At 50.4% G+C, this 17,972-nt stretch overlaps 1 protein-coding gene across 4 annotated transcripts in view; it reads right to left on the minus strand.

The window, feature by feature from the left end:
* Nucleotides 1-10,097: 10,097 nt before the first annotated feature.
* LOC132388637 (AT-rich interactive domain-containing protein 5A-like) overlaps nt 10,098-17,972 on the minus strand; it is a 40,910-nt gene continuing 33,035 nt past the window's right edge. Inside the window, exons 4-5 of one of the 4 annotated variants that reach the window (XM_059961093.1) lie at nt 12,556-12,742; nt 10,098-11,930 (exon numbers count right to left, since the gene is read on the minus strand). In XM_059961093.1, coding sequence (XP_059817076.1) covers nt 10,776-11,930; nt 12,556-12,742 — 1,342 coding nt within the window. In that variant the 3' untranslated portion in view covers nt 10,098-10,775. Of the gene's footprint in view, nt 11,931-12,555; nt 13,419-17,972 lie in introns of those variants that run through there. The other 3 variants (XM_059961231.1, XM_059961169.1, XM_059961030.1) reach the window with 3 other exon arrangements.

Genomic DNA, 17,972 nt, shown 5'->3' on the forward strand with positions numbered 1-17,972 from the left:
GGCTCGTGGTGAGCTGTGTTGACTCAGTTGTTGCACAGACCAGGCTCTCATGCTGCAGCTGCCCAGGACAGGAAATGCCAAGGTGGTGTAGAAGAGGGCAGGGGCATCTATGGACACTATATATATGTGTGTGTATTTCTGAAATCATAATTATATGTACAATATGTGATGCGTGCTGCTGGTACTGTGTTTTGTACTTTGGCCTTGGAGTAACAGTGGTTCAATTGGCTGTATTCATGTTCGATTGAATGACAATTAAAATTGAACTTGCAATAGCAAATGGAGTTTAATCTGGGCAGGTACGTTGCACCTTGGGGAGGTCAGAGATTAGACATAGACAGTAAGTGGCAGGAGCCCGCACAGCGGTCCTTAGCTCCCTGAAAGTGCAATACAAATAGATTTGTTTATTCGTTCTGTGCTGTGTCATTGATATGGGTGATCATGGTCTTTCCAGGACTTGTGATCTGCACTGGCTGCTCCTACGACCATCCACCACCTGCTCCCATGGCTTCACATGACCCTGATCGGGGGCTAAGCAGGTGCTAAACCTTGACCTGCAGGCTTGTGAAGGGAAGGAGCACTTTACTCCTCCTTCGGTATAGACGTCTCTCCACCCCACTGCCCTGATCATGCTTGCAAGGAAAGCACTTGACGTGCTTGTTTTCATCAGTCTGGCTGTTGAACATAACAGCTGGGAAGTCACACTGCAGAGGTGTAAAGCTCTGGTTAGGTCACATTTGGAGAACTGTGTGCAGTAAAGTTATGAAACACAGGCTAGATGGCTAGAATCTTTCTCCAGCTGTGGAAATGTCTAGTACTGGAAACCATACTTAATGTGAGTGGGGAAGGTTCAAAGGAGATTTAGGAGGCAATTTTTAACACAAAAGTAGAGATCTGAAATGTGGGGCTTGAAGAACTAGATAATGTAGTGGATTTTAAGAGGCAGGGACCAGAGGGAAATGGTCCATGTGCAGGTGGGTGTACATCGTCGGTACAGACACAACGGGCCGAAGGGCCTGCTCGTCGGCTCTACAGTTTAATGTTCTAAACATTATTCTCATGCTACAGGTTTAATCCCAGCGCAGGGTGTGAATGTTTCCATGGGGCCATGGAGCTCGGAGAACATGCGCAGTGTTTGTCCAGATCAGGTTCGCGTTAGTCCGAGGGTGTGAGACCCGAGATACTGTATTGCAGTTTTGCACTTGGGATTGAAAACGGAGTTTAAGGGAAGTTGCTGGACTGCGAATGCACAGAGTGAACAGCAGGGGGTGCCCTTGACCACGGGTTTGATTAAACAGAGAACCAGTGGTCGGGGTTGACCATGTGTGTTGTGTCCCAGCTGTCGATGTGATTCGCAAGCCAGGCGAGCAATATGGAGAGCAAGTTATTCTCGTGTAGCAGCGCTCTCCACGCAACTAATGAATTTAAAGGAACGGCAGAGACTGGTAAAGTTTGGTACCATTGGCGTCGCAGGAGTTGCCGGTCAGCGTTGAACTGAACTAACTGCGTTAGGGGCTCCCGATCCGGAATTTCCCTCGGGGTTTACTCCCGAAGCCTTCCTTGTGAGTGGGTAGGGTCGCAAGGCCGTGGAGTTTGAGATCAGAGTTTTCCTTCTCCTCGATGAGCTGCCAACCACAGCTGACAAGCCCCACCAGCCACTACATTGGAGATTCCACCTCCCCTCCCCCGCCGCCAAACTGTGCCTGTTCTTGTGGCCGGGTGTAAGATTTACTCCCTGAACCCACTTACTGCTCCCCCCCCCCACCCCTCCTTGTCCCACATACGGCACCAGATCATATTCCCCGCGTGTCACTCAAAAGTTATTGAAAAACACAAGGGATTCTGCAGATGCTGGAAATCCAGAGCGACACACAACAAAATGCTGGAGGTACTCAGCAGATCAGGCAGCGTCTGTGGAGAGGAATTTGGGCCGATGTCCTTAAATGGGACTGGAAAGGGAAGGGACGAAGCCAGAATAAGAAGGGGGGAAGGGTTGGAGTAAAAGCTGGCAGGTGATAGGTGAGACAAAGTGAAGGGGAGGGTGGGGGAGTGGAGGGAGAGGAGGGATAAAGTAAGAAGCTGGGAGGTGATAGGTGGGAGAGGTAAAGGGCTGAAGAGGAAGTAATCTGACAGGAGAGGAGAGTGGACCATGGGGGAAAGGGAAGGTGTGGGGCATGGGAGATGGTGGGCAGGTGAGGAGAAAAGAAGAGGTTGAGAGGGCAGTCAGAGTGGGGAATGAGGGAGGTGGGGAGAATTTACCGGAAGCTGGAGAAATCAATGTTTATGCCATCATGTTGGAGGCTACCCAGACGGAATACAAGGAGTTGTTCCACCAACCTGAGTGTGGCCTCATCTTGATGGAAATTGGAAGTTGAATTGAAATGGGTGGTCACCAGGAAATCCCTCTTTTTGTGGTGGACAGAGAGACAGTTGGTGGCCAAGAATTTCCCTTTTTGAACTACAGCGCACGTATCCGTGTTTCGTTCACCAAAGTCCTGCTTTGCACTGGTCTTTCCTTCTCTGTCCTATATAATGTATATTGTCTGTTGTTGCAAGACCTTCAGCGTATCGACATCACTGTGCCTGTGCTCATGACACCATTCAGCAAATCTACATGAAACACTGTTACAGGAAAGTAATCAGGGAACTTCTCACTGCTCTCTGTCATCAGGAAGGAGGTGCAGGAGCCTCAGGACTCACACCACCAGGTTCAGGAACAGTTATTACCCCTCACCCATCGGGAAGGAGGTACAGGAGCCTCAGGACTCACACCACCAGGTTCAGGTACAGTTATTACCCCTCACCCATCGGGAAGGAGGTACAGGAGCCTCAGGACTCACACCACCAGGTTCAGGAACAGTTATTACCCCTCACCCATCGGGAAGGAGGTGCAGGAGCCTCAGGACTCACACCACCAGGTTCAGGAACAGTTATTACCCCTCACCCATCGGGAAGGAGGTGCAGGAGCCTCAGGACTCACACCACCAGGTTCAGGAACAGTTATTACCCCTCACCCATCAGGAAGGAGGTGCAGGAGCCTCAGGACTCACACCACCAGGTTAAGGGACAGTTATTAACTCTCAACCATCAGGCTCTTGAACCAAATGGGATAATAACATTCACTTGCCCCAACACTGAACTGCTCCCACAACCTACAGACTCATTTTCAAGGACTCTTCATCTTCTGTTCTCAATATTCATTGCTTATACATTTACTTTGAACTTTGTATAACGTTGACTTCACTCCATCAGGCAGAAGAGGCTCCAATCCCATTAATGTTTAACCGATCTCGATGCTGCCTCGCCAATACTCCTGGAGTAACCTGCGGTCTCCCAGGATAAACTGGTCACAGACGATCTCAGGGACAGAGGGCTCCACTGGCAGACAGAGCGGTTTCAAAGTCTGGGAGGATTATAGGTTTCAAGGTCATCATTGTCAAGAGGACTAGACAATAGACAATAGGCAATAGGTGCCGAAGTAGACCATTCGGCCCTTTGAGCCTGCACTGCCATTCTGAGATCATGGCTGATCAATTCCTATCAATACCTGGTTCCTGCCTTGTCCCAATATCCCTTGATTCCCCTATCCATAAGATACCTATCTAGCTCCTTCTTGAAAGCATCCAGAGAATTGGCCTCCATTACCTTCCGAGGCAGTGCATTCCAGACCCCCCCCCAACTCTCTGGGAGAAGAAGGTTTTCCTTAACTCTGTCCTAAATGACCTACCCCTTATTCTCAAACCATGCCTTCTGGTACTGGACTCTCCCAGCATCTGGAACATATTTTCTGCCTCTATCTTGTCCAATCCCTTAATAATCTTATATGTTTCAATCAGATCCCCTCTCAATCTCCTTAATTCCAGTGTGTACAAGCCCAGTCTCTCTAACCTCTCTGCATAAAACAATCCTGACATCCCAGGAATTAACCTTGTGAATCTACGCTGCACTTCCTCTACAGCCAGGATGTCCTTCCTTAACCCTGGAGACCAAAACTGTACTCAATACTCCAGGTGTGGTCTCACCAGGGCTCTGTACAAATGCAAAAGGATTTCCTTGCTCTTGTACTCAATTCCCTTTGTAATAAAGGCCAATATTCCATTAGCCTTCTTCACTGCCTGCTGCACTTGCTCATTCACCTTCAGTGACTGATGAACAAGGACTCCGAGATCTCTTTGTATTTCTCCCTTACCCAACTCTACACTGTTCAGATAATAATCTGCCTTCCTGTTCTTACTCCCAAAGTGTTTAACCTCACACTTATTCACATTAACGCCATCTGCCAAGTATCTGCTCACTCACCCAGCCTATCCAAGTCACCCTGAATTCTCCTAACATCCTCATCACATGTCACACTGCCACCCAGCTTAGTATCATCAGCAAATTTGCTTATGTTATTTTTTATGCCTTCATCCAAATCGTTAACGTAAATGGTAAACAGCTATGGTCCCAATACCAAGCCCTGTGGCACCACACTAGTCACCACCTGCCATTCCGAGAAACACCCATTCACCGCTACCCTTTGCTTTCTATCTGCCAACCAGCTTTCTATCCATGTCAATGCCTTCCCCCCGATGCCCTGAGCTTTGATTTTACCCACCAATCTTCTATGTGGGACCTTATCAAATGCCTTCTGAAAATCGAGGTACACTACATCCACTGGATCTCCCCCGTCTAACTTCCTGGTTACATCCTCGAAAAACTCCAACAGCTTAGTCAAGCATGATTTACCCTTGGTAAATCCATGCTGGCTTGGCCCAATCCTATCACTGCTATCTAGATATGCCACTATTTCATCCTTAATAATGGTCTCTAGCATCTTCCCACCACCGATGTCAGGCTGACGGGTCAATAGTTCTCTGTTTTCTCCCTCCCTCCTTTTTTAAAAAGTGGGATAACATTAGCCATTCTCTAATCCTCAGGAACTGATCCTGAATCTAAGGAACATTGGAAAATGATTATCAATGCATCCACAATTTCCAGGGCCACCTCCTTTAGTACCCTAGGGTGCAGACCATCTGGACCTGGGGATTTGTCAGCCTTCAGTCCCATCAGTCTTCTCATCACCGTTTCTTTCCAAATGTCAATCTGTTTCATTTCCTCTGTTACCCTATGTCCTTGGCCAATCCATACATCTGGGAGATTGCTTGTGTCTTCCTTAGTGAAAACAGATCTAAAGTACTCATTAAATTCTTCTGCCATTTCTCTGTTTCCCATAATAATTTCACCCAATTCATTATTCAAGGGCCCAACATTGTTCTTAACTATCTTCTTTCTCTTCACATACCTAAAAAAGCTTTTTCTATCTTCCTTTATATTCCTGGCTAGCTTGCGTTCGTACCTCATTTTTTCTCCCCTTATTGTCAAGAGGACTACGTGCCAAGCAAAGTTAAAATGGTCCAACCAGAGACGAAAGGTTACTCTCAAGAGCTAGCTGAATCCTGTGCACAGATCGCTGACATGTAGATAAGCCTACAAGAGGAGAGGCTGTACTTGATCTGGTATTGGGAAATGAACCTGGTCAGGTGTCAGATCTCTCAGTGGGAGAGCATTTTGGAGATAGTGATCACAATTCTGTTGCCTTTACCATAGCATTGGAGAGGGATGGGAACAGACAAGTTAGGGAAATGTTTAATTAGAGTAAGGGGAAATATTAAGCTATCAGGCAGGAACTTGAAAGCATAAATTGGGAACAGATGTTCTCAGAGAAACGTACAGAAGAAATGTGGCAGATATTTGCGTGGAGTTCTGCATAGGTATGTTCCGATGACAGGGAAAGGATGGTAGGGTACAGGAACCATGGTGTACAAAGGCTGTTGAAAATCTAGTCAAGAAGAAAAGAAAAGCTTACGAAAGTTTTTAAAAACTGGGTATTGATAGAGCTCTAGAAGATTATAAGGCTCGCAGGAAGGAGCTTAATAATTAAATTAGCAGAGCCAGAAGGGGCCATGAGAAGGCCTTGGCAAACAGGATTAAGGAAAACCCCAAGGCATTCTACAAGTACGTGAAGAGCAAGAGGATAAGACGTGAAAGAATAGAACCAACCAAGTGTGACAGTGGAAAAGTATGTATGGAACTGGAGAAGATAACAGAGATACTTAATGAATACTTTGCTTCAGTATTCACTACAGAATAGGATCTTGGCGATTGTAGGGATGACCTACAGTGGATTGAAAATCTTGGGCATATAGACATTGAGAAAAAGGATGTGCTGGAGCTTTTGGAAAGTATCAAGTTGGATATGTCTCTGGGACTGTATGAGGTGTACCCCAGGCTACTGTGGGAGGTGAGGAAGGAGATTGCTGAGCCTCTGGCGATGATCTTTGCATCATCAATGGGGACGGGAGAGGTTCTGGAGGATTGGAGGGTTGCAGATTCAAGAAAGGGAGTAGAGATAGCCCAGGAAATTATAGACCAATGTGTCTTACTTCTGTGGTTGGTAAGTTGATGGAAAAGATCCTGAGAGGCAGGATTTATGAACATTTGGAGAGGCATAATATGATTAGGAATAGTCAGCATGGCTTTGTCAAAGACAGGTCATGTCTTACGAGCCTGATTGAATTTTTTGAGGATGTGACTAAACACATTGATGAAGGAAGAGCAGTAGATGTAGTGTATATGGATTTCAGCAAGGCATTTGATAAGGTACCCCATGCAAGGCTTATTGAGAAAATAAGGAGAGATGGGATCCAAGGGGACCTTGCTTTGTGGATCCAGAATTGGCTTGTCCACCGAAGGCAAAAACTGGTTGTAGCACTGGATGTCAGTGACCAGTGGGGTGCCTCAGGGATCTGTTCTGGGACTCCTTCTCTTCATGATTTTTTATAAATGACCTGGATGAGGAAATGGAGGGATGGGTTAGTGAATTTGCTGATGACATAAAGATTCAGGGTGTGGTGGATAGTGTGGAGGGCTGTCAGAGGTTACAGCGGGACATTGATAGGATGTAAAACTGGGCTGTGAAATGGCAGATGGAGTTCAACCCAGATAAGTGTGAGGTGGTTCAATTTTGGTAGGTCAAATAAGATCACAGAATATAGTATTAATGGTAAGATTCTTGGCAGTGTGTAGGATCAGAGGGATCTTGTGGTCCAAGTCCATAGGATGCTCAAAGCTGCCACACAGGTTGACTGTGTGGTTAAGAAGGTATATGGTGCATTGGCCTTCATCAACCGTGGGATTGAGTTTAAGAGCCAAGAGGTAATGTTACAGCTATATAGGACTCTGGTCAGACCTCACTTGGAGTACTGTGCTCAGTTCTGGTCACCTCACTACAGGAAGGATGTGGAAACCATAGAAAGGATGCAGAGGAGATTTACAAGGATATTGCCTGGATTGGGGAGCATGCCTTATGAGAATAGGTTGAGTGAACTCAGCCTTTTTTCCTTGGAGTGACGGAGTATGAGAGATGACCTGAGAGAGGTGTATAAGATGATGAGAGGCATTGATCGTGTGGATAGTCAGAGGCTTTTTCCCAGGGCTGAAATGGCTAACACAAGAGGGCACAGTTTTAAGGTGCTTGGAAGTCGGTACAGAGGAGATGTCAGGGGTAAGTTTTTTACGCAGAGAGTGGTGAGTGTGTGGAATGGGCTGCCAGCGATGTTGGTGGAGGTGGACACGATAGGGTCTTTTAAGAGACTTTTGGATAGGTACATGGGTCTAGAAAAATAGAGGGCTACGGATAACCCTAGGTAGTTCTACAGTAAGGATATGTTCAGCACAGCTTTGTGGGCTGAAGGGCCTGTATTGTGCTGTAGGTTTTCTATGTTTCTATGACTACAGCTCAACATTCAATACCATCATCCCCTCAAAACTAATCAATAACCTCCAAGACCTTGGCCTCAATACCTCCTTGTGCAATTTGATCCTCGATTTCCTCCCAGTCGGTTCGCAGTGGCAACAACATGTCCTCCATGATCTCCATCAGCCCAGGTGCGCCACAAGGCTGGGTGCTCAGCCCCTGCTCTACTCGCTTCACACTCGTGACTGTGTGGCTGAGCACAACTCCAATGTCATATTTAAGTTTGCCGATGACGATCAGCATGGATTTGTGAAAGGAAAATCATGTCTGACAAATCTTATAGAATTTTTTGAAGATGCAACTAGTAGAGTGGATAGGGGAGAGCCAGTGGATGTGGTATATTTAGATTTTCAAAAGGCTTTTGACAAGGTCCCACACAGGAGATTAGTGTGCAAACTTAAAGCACATGGTATTGAGGGTGTGGTATTGATGTGGATAGAGAATTGGTTGGCAGACAGGAAGCAAAGAGTGGGAGTAAACGGGACCTTTTCAGAATGGCAGGCAGAGACTAGTGGGGTACCACAAGGCTCAGTGCTGGGACCCCAGTTGTTTACAATATATATTAATGATTTAGACAAGGGAATTAAATGCAGCATCTCCAAGTTTGCAGATGACACGAAGCTGGGCGGCGGTGTTAGCTGTGAGGAGGATGCTAAGAGATGCAGGAGGACTTGGATAGGTTAGGTGAGTGAGCAAATTAATGACAGATGCAATTTAATGTGGATAAATGTGAGGTTATCCACTTTGGTTGCAAGAACAGGAAAACAGATTATTATCTGAACGGTGGCCGATTAGGAAAAGGGGAGATGCAACGAGACCTGGGTGTCATTATACACCAGTCATTGAAGGTGGGCATGCAGGTACAGCAGGCTGTGAAAAAGGCAAATGGTATGTTGGCATTCATAGCAAAAGGATTTGAGTACAGGAGCAGGGAGGTTCTACTGCAGTTGTACAAGGCCTTGGTGAGACCGCACCTAGAATATTGTGTGCAGTTTTGGTCCCCTAATCTGAGGAAAGACATTCTTGCCATAGAGGGAGTACAGAGAAGGTTCAACAGATTGATTCCTGGGATGGCAGGACTTTCATATGAAGAAAGACTGGATCGACTAGGCTTATACTCACTGGAATTTAGAAGATTGAGGGGGGGATCTTATTGAAACATAAAAGGGATTGAACAGGCTAGATACAGGAAGATTGTTTCCGATGTTGGGGAAGTCCAGAACGAGGGGTCACAGTTTAAGGATAAAGTGGAAGCCTTTTAGGACCAAGATGAGGAAAAACTTCTTCAAACAGGGAGTGGTGAATCTGTGGAATTCTCTGCCACAGGAAACAGTTGAGGCCGGTTCATTGGCTATATTTAAGAGGAAATTAGATATGGCCCTTGTGGCTAAAGGGATCAGGGGGTATGGAGAGAAAGCAGGTACAGGGTTCTGAGTTGGATGATCAGCCATGATCATACTGAATGGCCGTGCAGGCTCACAGGGCCGAATGGCCTACTCCTACACCTATTTTCTATGTTTCTATGACAGCACTGTCACTGGCCGAATCAGAGGTGGGGATGAATCGGCATGTAGGAGGGAGAATGTAAATCTGGCTGAGTGATGTCACAACAACAGCCTCCCACTCAAGATCATTAAGACCATTAATGAGCCAGACCCCATCGGAGGGTCAGCAACTTTAAATTGTTACTTTGGAGGGTCTGTCTGGACCCAGCACAATTACAAAGGAAGCACAGCAGTGTCTACACTTCCTCACGAGTTTGTGGAGATTCGACATGATGTGCAGGTGTATATGACAGTCTGGTATGAAAACGCCAATGCCCTTGAATGGAAAACCCTACAAAAGGTAGTGGATATGGGCTAGTCCATCATGGGTGAAGCCTTCCCCACAACTGAGCCCATCTACATGAAGCACTGTTGTAGGAAAGCAGCACCCATCACTTCTCGCTGCTGTCATCAGGAATGAGGCACTAGAGTCTCAGGGCTCACACCACCAAGAACAGGAACCGTCATTATCCCTCAACCATCAGGCTCCTGAACCAAAGACAGTAACTTCACTTGCTCCATCTCTGAACTGTTCACACAACCTATGGACTCACTTTGTTTCATGTGCTTGATGTGTATTTACTAATTATTATTTTTCATTTTTTATTTGCATAGTTTGTTGTCTCCTGCATTACTACTGAACACACAGTTGGTACTGTCTTTCATTGATTGTGGTATGGTCATTATTCTATAGATTTCTGGCCGTTGTATATGGTGACACATATGTACCGCGATAATAAATTTTACTTTGAACTTTTCCAGAGGAATGTTTATTCTGTATCCGTCCTTTAACCTCTAACGTTATTTTTATATAATTATTTATTCTGTGTAATTGTTTTTGTTGAATGTCAGGCCCTGACCAACACACCACAGCAAATTCCCAAAACCTGGCACTGTTTATGAATAAAGTTGATGCTTGCTTTCATATAACTGCTGCAGGACGTTTTTAACCTTGTATTTGTGTCTCCACTCAATAAAAAAAACAGTAGATACATTTATTATATATTTCTTACTAATTTATAGTAACTTTACGTTTTGCAATGTACTACTGCCGCAAAACGGCAGATTTCACGACGTACAGTGATGATGAACTCGATCGCCCTCCTCGCCTGTACCTACACGGACATCGCCCCCTCCAATGCCAGGACCTCCCACCTGGCACCCGGCTTGCTTTCGCCCCAGACCAGTCCGAAAGTCCACATGAGGTTAACAGTTCCATTGGCGATTCAGAAGCTGCAGGGGTAACTCTCCCACCCCTGGGGAGCGACTCAGTTCTCACGGTCCATTTACACGCCGGGCCGCCCCTCTTCCTTTCAGCGGCACGCAGGATCACTGGCCGAACGAGACCGGCGGTCAAGCGGGAGGGTGGTCCCGGCTCTTCGGCTCCATGTCGCGTCTGGATTCGGCCAAGTGCAAAGGAGCCGGGCTCTGGGCTATAGCTGGGGCCGGACCTGCCAGGCGGGGAGGTACGGGCCGGTGTAGCAGGCCAGCGGGCACAGTCTGTTATGGAGGAGGCTGTCACAGGAGGAGCTGGCGGCCAGGTGTTTGTAGAGGTCCAGGGGAACGCCGAGACCTTCCCCGGGCACGGCGGGGACCACGAAGGGGTTGAGGGCGAGCGAGGTGGGCAGGGTCGAGTAGAGCGGATGCTCCTTGACCGGGAGCACGTAGCCGGCGGGGAAGTGCGCCCGCAGGCCATCGGTAACGGCGGCGTCCGGGAAACCGGGGGCCGCCAGCAGCCACCCCGGGACGGCGGGCAGGGGGGATTTCAGGGCTTTGCCCTCCCCAGCCTGCCTGTCCTTACCCTCGGGCTCCCTGGCCAACTGGAGGGGCGAGACGACGCGGAGCTTCCTGCCGTAGCAATTGGTCTCGCAGTCCTTGGTCCTGAGCTCCGGCCGCGGCTGGAGAAGCGCCCCGTCCAGCTTGGCTCGCTTGGCCGGCACCTTCCTGGGCAGGGCCACCGTGAGGGGCGGCACCCAGCACGCTTTCGGCTGGTGGGAGGGAGCGGGCAGCGGGCCCACCCTCAGTGCCTCGCCCTTGGGCTCCGGCACCCAAGGAGCCACCCGGGGCAGGGCGAGCTCGGCAGCACGATCCCCCGGCCGGCCCGGGCGCCTCGACCCCTTGTCGAGCGGCAGCACGAAGGCGCTGAGGTCCCTGAAGCCGCGGAAGCGGGACATCGGGCTCGCCCTGGTGGGGAAGGGCTGCAGGAGTTGGAGTCCACTGAAGGGCAGTTCGCAGCCCCGGCTGCCCTTCTCGTCCCGCGCCGGGTACAGGGGCAGCGGGGCGACGGGGGCCGCTGGTCGGGGCGGCTGGATGACCGATGGTCTGGCCAGGGGGAGCTCGGTCGCCGCGAACCGCTTCTTCTTAGCCAGGGGAGAGATAATGTCCTGCTCCCTCTTGGGCCCCTGGCCCTCCTCTGCCCCTCCGCCCGCTCCCCAAACCTCCTCGCCGGCTCGCCCTGGCGACCTGCCGCCGCCCTTCTCCGCCGACTCGACTTGCGGGCATTCGCGCTCTTCAGCGGTGGCGGGGCCCGGAGGCGCTCCCTCGTTCTGCCCCCTTCCCGAATCCTCGGCTTCTGCTAAGGGGGAAGCCTGGGGAGAGAGAAGCGTGTCACTGGGGCTACCCAGCTAAAACATGACCAAAGATGAGACTGCCATAGACCCGATGGACCGAAAGGCGGCAGGAGAGGGCCACTCGGCCCCTCCGGAGCATGCACAATTGCCCCTGACCTGTGTACCCCTTTCCCCATGGCTCTCTCTAAAGAGTTAGGTCACTAGTCCCTCCTCTTATTTACCTTCCAACAGAGAGAGAGAAAGATTTGTCTATCGCGTTTGGCCCATCGGCCTATGCTAGCCCCTGGACAATCCCATCAGCCCCAGCCTCCCCAAATTACTACCACCACATTTCCATCAACTCCCCCAGGTTTTACCCCTCACCCGCGCACGAGGGATCAGTTAACCCACCCATCCTGCACGTGAGAGGGAACGGGAGCACCCCGGGGAGAACGTACCAACTACACACAGATGGTTCGAACCAGGGTCCCTGGCACTGTGAGGCAGTGGAACCACCCTTTGCTTCGCTGTGAATCTCCCCCCCATCAAAACAACCGTACCCTGAGTGAGTAAGTTACCCTACCACATTGCTCCCGCCGATCTGCTGCGCTGTGAATCCCCCCCCATCAACACAACCGTACCCTGAGTGAGTAAGTTACCCTACCGCATTGCTCCCGCCGATCTGCTGCACATCCTTTGCCGCTTTCCGTTTATTTCCCTGATCCTTCAGCTCGGTGCCCGACCCCTTCCCGTCCTTGGCTTTGACGACCCGGTACTGTTTCCGAGGCTTGCTCGCCGGTAAAGGTTTGTCCTCCTCCCCCTTCAGGTGACGCTCGTAAGGCAACACCAGTCTGCCCAGTGAGGGGGGAGAGAGAGAGAGAGAGTGAGTGAGTGTGTGAGTGAAGGGAAAGAGAGAGTGAGTGAGAGAAAGTGAGGGGAGAGAAAGTGTGAGTGAAGGGAAAGTGAGAGAAAGTGAGTGTGTGAGTGAAGGGAAAGAGTGAGTGAAAGTGAGGGGAGAGAAAGTGTGAGTGAAGGGAAAGTGAGAGAAAGTGAGTGTGTGAGTGAAGGGAAAGAGAGAGTGAGTGAGAGAAAGTGAGGGGAGAGAATGTGTGAGTGAAGGGAAAGCGAGAGTGAGTGAGAGAAAGTGAGTGTGTGAGTGAAGGGAAAGAGAGAGTGAGTGAAAGTGAGGGGAGAGAGAGACTGAGTGAAGGGAAAGAGAGAGTGAGTGTGTGAGTGAAGGGAAAGAGAGAGTGAGTGAGAGAAAGTGTGAGTGAAGGGAAAGCGAGAGTGAGTGAGAGAAAGTGAGTGTGTGAGTGAAGGGAAAGAGAGAGTGAGTGAGAGAAAGTGAGGAGAGAGAAAGCATAAGTGAAGGGAAAGTGACAGTGAGTGAGAGAAAGTGAGGGGAGAGAAAGTGTGAGTGAAGGGAAAGTGAGTGTATGAGTGAAGGGAAAGAGAGAGTGAGTGAAAGTGAGGGGAGAGAGAGACTGAGTGAAGGGAAAGAGAGAGTGAGTGTGTGAGTGAAGGGAAAGCGAGAGTGAGTGAGAGAAAGTGAGTGTGTGAGTGAAGGGAAAGAGAGAGTGAGTGTGTGAGTGAAGGGAAAGAGAGAGTGAGTGAGAGAAAGTGTGAGTGAAGGGAAAGCGAGAGTGAGTGAGAGAAAGTGAGTGTGTGAGTGAAGGGAAAGAGAGAGTGAGTGAGAGAAAGTGAGGAGAGAGAAAGCATAAGTGAAGGGAAAGTGACAGTGAGTGAGAGAAAGTGAGGGGAGAGAAAGTGTGAGTGAAGGGAAAGTGAGTGTATGAGTGAAGGGAAAGAGAGAGTGAGTGAAAGTGAGGGGAGAGAGAGACTGAGTGAAGGGAAAGAGAGAGTGAGTGTGTGAGTGAAGGGAAAGCGAGAGTGAGTGAGAGAAAGTGAGTGTGTGAGTGAAGGGAAAGAGAGAGTGAGTGAGAGAAAGTGAGTGTGAGTGAAGGGAAAGAGAGAGTGAGTGAGAGAAAGTGAGGGGAGAGAAAGTGTGAGTGAAGGGAAAGTGAGAGAAAGTGAGTGTGTGAGTGAAGGGAAAGAGTGAGTGAGTGAGAGAAAGTGAGGGGAGAGAGAGAGTGAGTGTGTGAGTGAGAAAGTGAGTGAAGGAAAGAGAGAGTGAGTGTGTGAGTGAAGGGAAAGCGAGAGTGAGTGAGAGAAAGTGAGTGTGTGAGTGAAGGGAAAGAGAGAGTGAGTGAGAGAAAGTGAGGAGAGAGAAAGCATAAGTGAAGGGAAAGTGACAGTGAGTGAGAGAAAGTGAGGGGAGAGAAAGTGTGAGTGAAGGGAAAGTGAGTGTATGAGTGAAGGGAAAGAGAGAGTGAGTGAAAGTGAGGGGAGAGAGAGACTGAGTGAAGGGAAAGAGAGAGTGAGTGTGTGAGTGAAGGGAAAGCGAGAGTGAGTGAGAGAAAGTGAGTGTGTGAGTGAAGGGAAAGAGAGAGTGAGTGAGAGAAAGTGAGTGTGAGTGAAGGGAAAGAGAGAGTGAGTGAGAGAAAGTGAGGGGAGAGAAAGTGTGAGTGAAGGGAAAGTGAGAGAAAGTGAGTGTGTGAGTGAAGGGAAAGAGTGAGTGAGTGAGAGAAAGTGAGGGGAGAGAGAGAGTGAGTGTGTGAGTGAGAAAGTGAGTGAAGGAAAGAGAGAGTGAGTGTGTGAGTGAAGGGAAAGCGAGAGAAAGTGAGTGTGTGAGTGAAGGGAAAGAGAGAGTGAGTGAGAGAAAGTGAGGGGAGAGAGAGGGGGAATATGGGTGTGTGAGCCAGGGAGAGGTTAAGATTGACTTTATCACATGTACATGCAGTGAAAAACATTATTGGCATCAAATCTGTGAAGGAAATGCTGGGATCGGCCTGCAGTTCAGTGTCACCACTCTTCCAGAGCCCATGTAACATACTCACCACTTAACTAACGCTAACTGGCACATCTTTGTAACGTGGGAGGAAACCGGAGACTGACACTAGAACATGCCCCTTGCTATCTCGGCTGCCGTTTTGTGGGTACACGGTAAAGTTGTGGTTAGCATAACACTACTACAGCTCGGGGTGTCAGAGTTCAGAGTTCAATCCCAGCATCCTCTGCAAGGAGCTTGTACGTTCTCCCAGTCACCGCGTGGGTTTCCTCCCACAGTCCAAAGGTTAGTACGTTAGTTGGTTAAATGGGTTTAACTAGGGGCTCGTTTCAGACAGCTGTGTAGCATGGTCCTGGGCTGCAGGTGGATCCAGCTCACCGAAGAGGATGTCTTTTGGGATGTGGCCACACTGCACCTGGCAGACATGCCAGACCAGAGCCTACACACCGGGGAGAGATCGGGGGACTCTGTCTGTCCAGGAGATAGACACTGGGGAGAGAACAGGGGACTCTGTCTGTCCAGGAGATAGACACCGGGGAGAGATCAGGGGACTCTGTCTGTCCAGGAGATAGACACTGGGGAGAGAACAGGGGACTCTGTCTGTCCAGGAGATAGACACTGGGGAGAGAACAGGGTACACTCTGTCTGTCCAGGAGATAGACACTGGGGAGAGAACAGGGGACTCTGCCTGTCCAGGAGATAGACACTGGGGAGAGAACAGGGGACTCTGTCTGTCCAGGAGATAGACACCGGGGAGAGATCAGGGTACACTCTGTCTGTCCAGGAGATAGACACTGGGGAGAGATCAGGGGACTCTGTCTGTCCAGGAGATAGACACCGGGAAGAGAACAGGGGACTCTGTCTGTCCAGGAGATAGACACTGGGGAGAGATCGGGGGACTCTGTCTGTCCAGGAGATAGACACCGGGAAGAGAACTGGGGACTCTGTCTGTCCAGGAGATAGACACTGGGGAGAGATCAGGGGACTCTGTCTGTCCAGGAGATAGACACCGGGGAGAGAACAGGGGACTCTGCCTGTCCAGGAGATAGACACCGGGAAGAGAACTGGGGACTCTGTCCAGGAGATAGACACTGGGGAGAGAACAGGGGACTCTGTCTGTCCAGGAGATAGACACTGGGGAGAGATCAGGGGACTCTGTCTGTCCAGGAGATAGACACCGGGGAGAGAACTGGGGACTCTGTCTGTCCAGGAGATAGACACTGGGGAGAGAACAGGGGACTCTGTCTGTCCAGGAGAGAGACCCCGGGGAGAGAACAGGGGACTCTCTGTCCAGGAGAGAGACACCGGGGAGAGAACAGGGTGCACTCTGTCTGTCCAGGAGATAGACACTGGGGAGAGAACAGGGGACTCTGTCTGTCCAGGAGATAGACACCGGGGAGAGAACAGGGGACTCTGACTGTCCAGGAGATAGACACTGGGGAGAGATCAGGGGACTCTGTCTGTCCAGGAGATAGACACTGGGGAGAGAACTGGGGACTCTGTCTGTCCAGGAGATAGACACTGGGGAGAGATCAGGGTACACTCTGTCTGTCCAGGAGATAGACACTGGGGAGAGAACAGGGGACTCTGTCTGTCCAGGAGATTGACACCGGGGAGAGAACAGGGGACTCTGTCTGTCCAGGAGATAGACTCCGGGGAGAGAACAGGGGTCTCTGTCTGTCCAGGAGATAGACACTGGGGAGAGATCAGGGGACTCTGTCTGTCCAGGAGATAGACACTGGGGAGAGAACAGGGGACTCTGTCTGTCCAGGAGATAGACACTGGGGAGAGAACAGGGGACTCTGTCTGTCCAGGAGAGAGACCCCGGGGAGAGAACAGGGGACTCTCTGTCCAGGAGAGAGACACCGGGGAGAGAACAGGGGACTCTGTCCAGGAGATAGACACTGGGGAGAGATCAGGGTGCACTTTGTCTGTCCAGGAGATAGACACTGGGCAGAGAACAGGGGACTCTGTCTGTCGAGGAGATAGACCCCGGGGAGAGAACAGGGGACTCTGTCTGTCCAGGAGAGAGACACCGGGGAGAGAACAGGGGACTCTGTCTGTCCAGGAGATAGACACTGGGGAGAGATCAGGGGACTCTGTCTGTCCAGGAGATAGACACTGGGGAGAGAACAGGGGACTCTGTCTGTCCAGGAGATAGACACTGGGGAGAGAACAGGGGACTCTGTCTGTCCAGGAGAGAGACCCCGGGGAGAGAACAGGGGACTCTCTGTCCAGGAGAGAGACACCGGGGAGAGAACAGGGGACTCTGTCTGTCCAGGAGATAGACACTGGGGAGAGATCAGGGTGCACTCTGTCTGTCCAGGAGATAGACACTGGGCAGAGAACAGGGGACTCTGTCTGTCCAGGAGATAGACCCCAGGGAGAGAACAGGGGACTCTGTCTGTCCAGGAGAGAGACACCGGGGAGAGAACAGGGGACTCTGTCTGTCCAGGAGATAGACACTGGGGAGAGATCAGGGTACACTCTGTCTGTCCAGGAGATAGACACCGGGGAGAGAACTGGGGACTCTGTCTGTCCAGGAGATAGACACCATGGAGAGATCAGGGGACTCTGTCTGTCCAGGAGATAGACACTGGGGAGAGAACTGGGGACTCTGTCTGTCCAGGAGATAGACACTGGGGAGAGATCAGGGTACACTCTGTCTGTCCAGGAGATAGACACTGGGGAGAGAACAGGGGACTCTGTCTGTCCAGGAGATTGACACCGGGGAGAGAACAGGGGACTCTGTCTGTCCAGGAGATAGACACCGGGGAGAGAACAGGGGTCTCTGTCTGTCCAGGAGATAGACACTGGGGAGAGATCAGGGGACTCTGTCTGTCCAGGAGATAGACACTGGGGAGAGAACAGGGGACTCTGTCTGTCCAGGAGATAGACACTGGGGAGAGAACAGGGGACTCTGTCTGTCCAGGAGAGAGACCCCGGGGAGAGAACAGGGGACTCTCTGTCCAGGAGAGAGACACCGGGGAGAGAACAGGGGACTCTGTCTGTCCAGGAGATAGACACTGGGGAGAGATCAGGGTGCACTTTGTCTGTCCAGGAGATAGACACTGGGCAGAGAACAGGGGACTCTGTCTGTCCAGGAGATAGACCCCGGGGAGAGAACAGGGGACTCTGTCTGTCCAGGAGAGAGACACCGGGGAGAGAACAGGGGACTCTGTCTGTCCAGGAGATAGACACTGGGGAGAGATCAGGGGACTCTGTCTGTCCAG

Source organism: Hypanus sabinus, chromosome 1, assembly GCF_030144855.1.
Source record: "Hypanus sabinus isolate sHypSab1 chromosome 1, sHypSab1.hap1, whole genome shotgun sequence".
Lineage (NCBI taxonomy): Eukaryota > Metazoa > Chordata > Chondrichthyes > Myliobatiformes > Dasyatidae > Hypanus > Hypanus sabinus.